General features: G+C 33.2%; 1 protein-coding gene across 2 annotated transcripts; it reads right to left on the bottom strand.

Annotated features, from left to right (window-relative positions):
• Positions 1 to 510: 510 nt before the first annotated feature.
• LOC143191104 (uncharacterized) lies at positions 511 to 8,096 on the bottom strand. Of its 2 annotated transcripts, none has more exons than XM_076395875.1 (7): positions 7,961 to 8,096; positions 7,165 to 7,388; positions 6,056 to 6,152; positions 5,775 to 6,005; positions 5,520 to 5,641; positions 5,375 to 5,464; positions 511 to 884 (listed from the first exon to the last, which is right to left on the bottom strand). In XM_076395875.1, the coding sequence occupies exons 2-7, from the start codon at positions 7,379 to 7,381 to the stop codon at positions 661 to 663; spliced, it is 981 nt and encodes a 326-aa protein (XP_076251990.1). In that variant the 5' UTR covers positions 7,382 to 7,388; positions 7,961 to 8,096; the 3' UTR covers positions 511 to 660. The 2 variants fall into 2 exon arrangements, with proteins under 2 accessions (XP_076251990.1, XP_076251989.1); XM_076395874.1 differs by having other exon boundaries at positions 6,056 to 6,179.
• Between the last annotated feature and the right edge of the window lie 280 nt (positions 8,097 to 8,376).

Below are 8,376 nucleotides of genomic sequence, written 5' to 3' on the forward strand. Positions count from 1 at the left end.
TGTTTTATAGTCAATTATATAATACTATAATATTTTATGTTTGGTTGTCATTAAACTTGTATATCAGCAACAGTTTTAATGTATTGTTTTTATGGTTGCCTAGAAATCTCAAGATAATTTATCTAAACATAATTAATTTAAGAGAAAATTGCTTATTATTATTGTATCAATAAGAAAGGTCATTAACTAAAGCTTATTAAGTATAATAATTTATTGAATAAAAACTAACAGTAAAAAACAAGGATTGGGATTTATATAATATATTAGTTATATATATATATATATATATATATATGAATGACTAGGAATACTTATAATCTATTCTAAGCATATGTTGTGAGTAACAAACACCCAGGTAATAAAACAATAGGATATTAATTATGAAATTCATTGACCAAATTATTTTTGGTTATACAAGATGTTACCATAAAATAAAGTTTTATTTTAAATAGAGGAAAATCATTTGAATATGCTCTCCTGGGTATCGAGTTCCTTGAGCATAGTTGATAATCTTGCGAGAATCAACGGAAAGTGATCCTGTCTGTACATGTATATAATACAGGGCTCAAAACTGCACGGTGCGGAGTAAATAAAAAATAGTTACCACAAAGAACACCCTGTATACGTACGTAGGTGAGACCATTGTTCACCTAAACGGATCTAGATACCATATTTCGGTACAACGCCTGCATCCATGTTACGATAACTGGCTGTGCTCTTCCTCAGGGTGTTGTTATTGCTACGTTGAGGGTACAGATTTAGGGGAGGTAAATTTGGATGTTCGATGCGTGTTGGCGAAGACACCCTAGGTCGTATTACCGGATATGGTCTTCTTAAAGAATTTGTTCCCAAACCAAAACTAGCACATCTCATATCCGTATTTCCTTAAAAAAACATAAAAATAGTATTAATGATGTTTAACACAGTTCTACAGTAGTATCGTACACACTATCGTTTTATATCTAGAAAAAAATGTATAATTATTTTCTACAATATATCTAGTCTCTTCATAATTGTATATACACAATATAAGTAATTTTGATAATGAAATGTTTCAAGATGCGCGAATTAATATATCTTAAATAATTGTAACTTAATTATTACTTTCCGTAGGCTTAATATTTAATTAGTTGTATAAAAATACATTATTTACCAATCATCTATTAGTATATCATAACAATGGAAAAAATCCATAGTGAATAATTTTTAATAAAAACAGAGCGTACAGGTTATGGAAATTCATATCGAAATGGATAACCGGGCTACGTAAGTGAGCTGATTCGTTTAAAGGTTCGTACGACCACAAGACTATCAAAGTGAACGAAGACCAACAATTGTAGGAATATTAGAAATCGTACTAAATACATGATATGGTTTTGATTCATCGAGAGAAACCTATTAAACGTTCTAGGCATAGGAGGCAATATTTTTGGTATAAAAAGTTTTATACACAGTGCTGTATTGGTTAACACATTCGAATGTCGCTTTAAATGTTATTTACAACATTATGTACGTCGTTTTATCACTGTGGATGAGATTTGGGTTTACTGCCCTAATCCTTAATTAAAATAGGAAACAAAGAAGTGCATCACCGTGCAGTTCATTTTATATGAAACAAACATATTTTATTGAAATTAGAGCTATATAATGTGTTTACTAATTTAGATTATATGGTATGGTATTAATTGAGGTCCATTTGAAAATATCATAACTACATTTATACTACATCATACTATTTATTAACAAAAATAACTGTGTTAATATTCTGGCTGGATTTTGCGAGAGCTTCATCAAAAGAGTTGAGCCACGATTAGAAAATGCGAGCTTATGTGTTTGAGATGAGTGTATTGTTGACAACCGATTTGGAACCCTCGTAAACAGGAATGTATTGTTGATATATTCAGAAAATAGTTAATAATACTCTAATCTAAGAAAGAAAGATTCTAATGTTTCTTAGAGAACGGATTAAATAAAATTTCACCAATAAAGGGAGCCCAAAAGGCCACGGGGGAAAGGGATGGTAAGATGGTGTATGAGAGAAGTGAAGGATTTGGAGAAATTCCAAGAGAAGGAGAGAACCGACATGAAAGTAAAGCCGATGACTTGATAGCAAATTTGTTGGAGAAGTATTTAGAACGGTAGGACAGCAATGGTATTGATGGGATACAGGCTAACAGATGGAAGCTAAAAGTATATAAGAGATTTAGAATATATGGAAAAGGATGAGTTGTAAAGTAGGCAATCAATCAAGCTTAGGGATAATAATCCAAAATCAGGCCAATTCAAAGTTGATTGTCAAAAATGTTACACTATTAACTCTTTAATATTACTTTATTTGATTGTTTAATAGCAAGATAATTTCTTAGGATATTGATAAGTGTAAGATATAGATAAGTAAAAGCAGGCGGTCAGAATTTTATAATAGGGAGAATACGTTGGAAAGTACTTCCTGTTGAAGCCTCTCCTAACGTTTACGGGAACTAGTTGAATTGTATATTAAAATAAAGAATAGTTGTTAAATAAATCATAACAGTCAATTTCAGAATCTATTGAAGAAAGTAGCGCTTCTATAAACGTATTAATAGGACCTTGCGAATCAAATATAATGAAGTAAGAAGAGAAGAATCGCAAAACCTGAAAAGATTCACCATGATTGAAATTGTGAAGAAAACAGAGGATGAATTTTCCTAGGAGGATAGAATTCTAAGCACTCGATCAAAAGCATTTTGAAACCAATGAGGCGTTGACTGAGAAAACCCATCTGTTTAAAAAATTATTGTTTTAGTACTCCAAGCCAATATATAAGGATGGTGCTCTATGCACTAGGACAGTCCATTTAGAATGTAACTGTTTTTGATAACTATTAATTTTAGTATTCTAGTATATTGTAAAATGTGTAAAATTGATAGTATTTGTTTCTAAATTACGCCGGGTTTTTCGAAATCGTTAGATTCACTAACATATTTTACTATACAGTGAATTATTTCAATTCAAAAATGCGCTGCCGAATACCCCGAATTATACCATAGTTTGTTTTGCCGCTAAATTTGTTAGAATATGAAGATATTTCTCATTAAAATGGTTATAATAACATAGCTAAAGAACTTTCTGAACTGGATGCCTTAATAGATGAAAATATTCCATACAATGTTCTGGAAGATTTATAGAAAATGATAGATAAAATAGAGTTATTTATAAATAATATTAACATTTGTGCGCGTTAGCGCCATAGTGGCGTAAGACAATTATTTTGCTAAAGACGCCTATTTGGCGCCCGCAACAGCATACTGTTATTATAACAGTGTTATACATTGCCGTATTTCTCTAGTGTTTTAGTAAGTATATTGTTCGAGTGTTATCATGCGCGAATGTTTAAACTGAAGATGCGTGAAGAATAATAAACATAAAACCAAACCCAGAGAATGTATTAATGAAAATAATTCTACTATTAGTTACAGTAGAATAAATAATACATCTATTCTAAGCATTAATAATCAATGTATTCAACAAGTTGATGAAAATTCGGCTCTTTGCACTCTATGTCTTAGTAATGTAAACCCAAACTGAAATAAAAGTATCTACAAAACTGTTAGTTTATGATTAATGAACCAATGTATGCTATGTGTATGTAACGTGTATAAGGGATAAAAATTGTGTTTGGAAAACGCTCAACAACAACATCAACTTATGTATGGGTAGGCATTTAATCGAATTGTTATAGTGTTCTAAGGCGCCTAGGGAGAACCTCACACTGAGCATGTTCGTGAAGCTTTTCATGAACGGGGTGCCTGATTCTAGGTGTGTATTCGCTTTCCTCACAAACCAAGGGGTATTGAGCAACGCGCGGACTTTTTTGGATTGGAACACCTGTGTTCCGTAGAGGAAGACTGGACGGACCAGCATTTTGTACATAGGAGCTTTCTGGGGGATTGGGAATTTACTTTTTCTGGAGAGAAGTTGAAATAGTAGGCTGTACACGCCATGGATGAATATGCTGCGGTCGAATTGGAAACCGAGGTACGATACCTTCTGGGCCAAAGAATAGGGACTTTTTCAATTTGGAGGCGGTATGGGCGGAACTGCTTTTTGTGGTGAAACAGAATCACCTGAGTTTTGCTCGGGTTAATCTGCAGTAGCCAGAATTTATACCACGTAATCGCCTGGTTGAGTTGGACCTGGAATTATCGTTGGATCTGTCGCGGATGACGTAGGGACTGTAATCGGTGGTGAAGAAAGCTGTGTCTTCTGCATAAAATGCTGTGTGTGATTGTTTGAGCAGTGGGAAATCAGGTATGTACAGGTTGAACAGGGCTGGGGCTAACGGAGTACCTTGCGGAACTGCCGCAGAGATTTGTTTCCGAGAGAAGACTGCATCGTCGATCTTTACTTGAAAGGATCTATGTTCCAAGTGTGAGCGGATCAGGGACATTAGGTCATCTGGTAGACTGAGTTGTTTTGCATTTAAGATTACATCGTTGTGCCATACTTGATCAAAAACTTTGGATACGTCCAGAAAGGTGGCTCCAGCGTTGCAACCTTTTATAAGTGCCTCATGGATAGTTACTGCGACGCGAGCAGCTCGATGGAGGCTTGTGTGTTTGGCATGGAAACTGAATTGTTCATCAGGGATTATCTGGTGCGCATCAGTGAAACTGTTTAACGTTCGTTCAGTGAAATATTTTAACGTCAGGATGGAGTTAATAATAATGCTTGCTGGTGAGGATTTTCAGATTATTTGCTGTGATTCTATCTGGGCCTGGAGCTTTTTTCGAAGATAGACGTTTTATTGAGAGGTGGAAGTCTCTAGGAGAGACTATGCTCTTTAGAAGGTAATCTGATCGGAAGTTTTTCCTCTTCAAAGAGGGGATAGTGTTAGTAATGAAGGTTAAGTATGTTGTGGTGGGCCAAATGTTAGGGCAATATCCGTAGAGGAATCGGCCCTTAGAGGGAGGATTGCGCTTGAAGTTTTTCCCTTTACGCCAGAGGTCATAAGGAGCAGTGGGGTTCCCTGGACTTTGAAGAAATGGGTCTTGTTCCAGGCTTTTACCCTGTACCTGACTTTTTTCATTGCGCACTGCACCATGCGTTTGTGCTCAGGGTTCAGTGTAGTACGAGCTCTTCTCGCTAATCGGTTCTTGTACTTAATTAGTTCTTTAATTTATCTTGGAAGGTTAAATTCAATCGGTCCAGAGCTGTGCATTTTTGTTGCTTTGCCTGCGGCCAATATCGAGGTTAAGGTAAACATTTTTTTGAAAATTATCTCAATGATAGTGAAAAAATGGCAGATATTGATATAACATGCTTCAATTATTTAAAAAAGATTTTAACAATTCATAACTAATTTTATAGCTAATAGTAATAGTGCTTTTCTTACCAATCACTTGATATTGATGTTCCTCGACGTTATCCATTTGATTCATTTGATAACTTTCGATCAGTGGCGTTGGATCTTCATAATCGTAATCTAAAAATTATTGCTAACAACATATAAACAATTAGAATGTTTTTTGTTGACTAACCTTTTTGATGTGAAAAATAATCTTCAATATTCGATTTATGATTGGGTAACGATCTATTGGTTGTAGTGATATTTTCAATGGTTTCATAATGGTCATCTGTTTCACCGTAGTCGATTAAATCTCTAAAACAAGTGAACTAAGATTAAGACGAGGTAATTAGTTTATGTTCAAATTATAAAATAACATTACTTTTACGTCAACGAAAAATGATAATTGGCACTATAATTTGAAAAAAGTGTATAGATAAGAATGTACCTTGGATAACTCTCAGATATAAAGTGTTGTGTCCCTCTCGGTGTAAGAGCTGCCCAAACCATCCTATTATCCTGCACACTGGCCATGCCATTATAAAATGGGCTATCATTGGGATGAATCAATTTGCTATTCAAACTGGTTAAGGCGCCATCTCGCGGGTCCAAATTCTTGATGGATTGATGATCGCGACTGTGAAGTGAGCAGTGATCCGAACTTCCCAATATATTCATCCTATAATATTGATTATTAAGCGTTAATTTTAATCACATTACCCAACTCACTCTCGGCATTTAAGCAAGAACATGGCCAAAAGCGCTCCGAGTAAAAGGACTCCAATCGACGAGGCCACCAGTACAAGAATCCACGTATCGTCGATCCCTGATACATTCCAGTTAGTTTCAATATCTTCAACAAGCATTTAATTGTAATTTTAATAATCACAAAGATAGTAAATTAATTTTGAGATGATTTTTTTAAAGAATTTTTTTATAAGTAAAATTGTGTATATTATTAGTTTTTTTTATATGCTGAAGTCTCGATTAGTCTTCAGCAAAGTAATTTTTTGTATATATATTTATATACATATATTAGGTTCTTGTATGTTTTTTGATCAGCGGTATCCATTAATGAAAATGCATTGTATGAAGTAGCAATGTAAACAACTATTAGAAAACTTAACCTAACTGTTAAGTACGATAGCCTAAAATAAAAAAAATTGGTCCACCATGCCGTTCTTTGTCATTGTATGTATCCAAAAAGCTATAATTGGAACATGATGGAGCAGCATTACTGTATGTTTCTAAACGTGTTTGATGGACTTCGATTTCATTTAAATTTAATAATTACAAGGACAGTAAATTAGTGTTGAGGGGTTTATATAAGTAAAATTGAGCATATTATTAGTATAGTTTTTCGTTATCTACTACTTTTACCATCTTTAGAAAATTAGAAGTCTATTTTATAAAGCTATAGAGGAAATCAAAATTAAGCGTTCCCTTTTTAGGGTCTTCTGTATTATGGGACATGTTGCTGTTTATGAAACCACTTCTTTGCTCTCACTTAGTCCGGTTAATTACAATTTTACATCTTGGTTTGATCTTCCAAGCTTTCATCTTCTGTCCACTCACGAAACGTCAAAATCACAAGCTTTAATTTACGGAGTATGTTCATAATATCCAACACAGCTCGATGGCATTCAACAGCACCTTTCTTTTAATTAAACAGGAAATATAAAACTATTAACAAATTGTGTTATGTTGGTTCATAATTCGAAATCTTCGTTAATGATCTCTAACATAATTAGGACTAAAATTAATTGACAGTCCTGATATAATTACTTATCAAGCGCTTGACTACATTTATGATACTCGCTAGACGAGCAATGCGGTACCTTTTCGGGGTAACTCGATAAATTCCCCGTGGTCTATTATTGTTTTCCCTGGAGCCGTCCATGGTGTCGCTGGATCACAAATCTGGGCGGTGAAGCAATGACTGACGTTGCTCGGTAGTAAATCAGGAACAACGAAGAGAGGTGCGGGAGGCGGTGGCATAAAAAGAATAGTGTCTGGTGGCGGTCCCATCTCCAAGCAATCGCCGAAACAGGACATGAACTATCTATATAACATTACACAGTGAACAAATTCAGTAATTAAATATTGTATATATTGTCGTATTTAAATTGTTATTTATATACCACCAATACAAAAATGCGCAGTATGGTATTATTAGAAATAATATTTCAATTTAACAAGTATGTATTAAAAAGAGCATAAAAATATAATATACAGAAATTTGTTATTATTTAATAGTACCTTATTATAGCCTTTAAGACTTTAAAAATATTATTTTTATATATTTTAAATCACTCATTATCTCAATATAATTAACATTTTTTATTAAAATTTTATTAATTTTATTAATTTAGTTTATAAATTTTATAAAAATTAATTTTAGGTGATTAAAAATTATAGTCAACATATAAAATAAAATATCTCCGCATCGATTATAAACTAAACACCTATAAATCTTACTGTGCTACTACACAATAAGATATTTTGCACTTTTGTTTTGACATTGCCATCACGCTCATAACACCACTTTCACTGTTTCATTACAAAAATATAATTTAAAATATGAATAGACGCATTCATTTTAATAAAACATTTGTAAAGAGATTCACCACTTACATAATATTGCACTTGTTATGAAAGGATAGCTCTATATGCCTTCCCCTTACGCGGAAATGTCTCGCCAAACCCACCCCTTATTGATCTTGCATCCGACTGACGCGTGCGCGCTCTTTTTTGTCCTTATAAAATTGATTTTATTTCCTGGTTCATCTGGTTTCAGATCGCAATGGAACTGCACCTTTTCAGTTTACTGCAATCTAAGTAAATATGCTTATTTTAATCAACATATGAATTTACTTTATACTTACGAATACCTTTTCTTTATCATTTAATTGATTTATTTTGTATACTAAACGAAATTCTTTTAATAACCTGATAAAAAGTATTTTTTAAATTATGACGTAACTGAAGTAATATACTATAACCTCAAAAAAATGATTTTTAATTGTCAAATTGAATATAAATATCAGAAA

This window comes from Rhynchophorus ferrugineus, unplaced genomic scaffold (genome assembly GCF_030347505.1).
Source record: "Rhynchophorus ferrugineus isolate W39M unplaced genomic scaffold, kcgeb_rfMv2 rfM2, whole genome shotgun sequence".
Taxonomy (NCBI): domain Eukaryota; kingdom Metazoa; phylum Arthropoda; class Insecta; order Coleoptera; family Curculionidae; genus Rhynchophorus; species Rhynchophorus ferrugineus.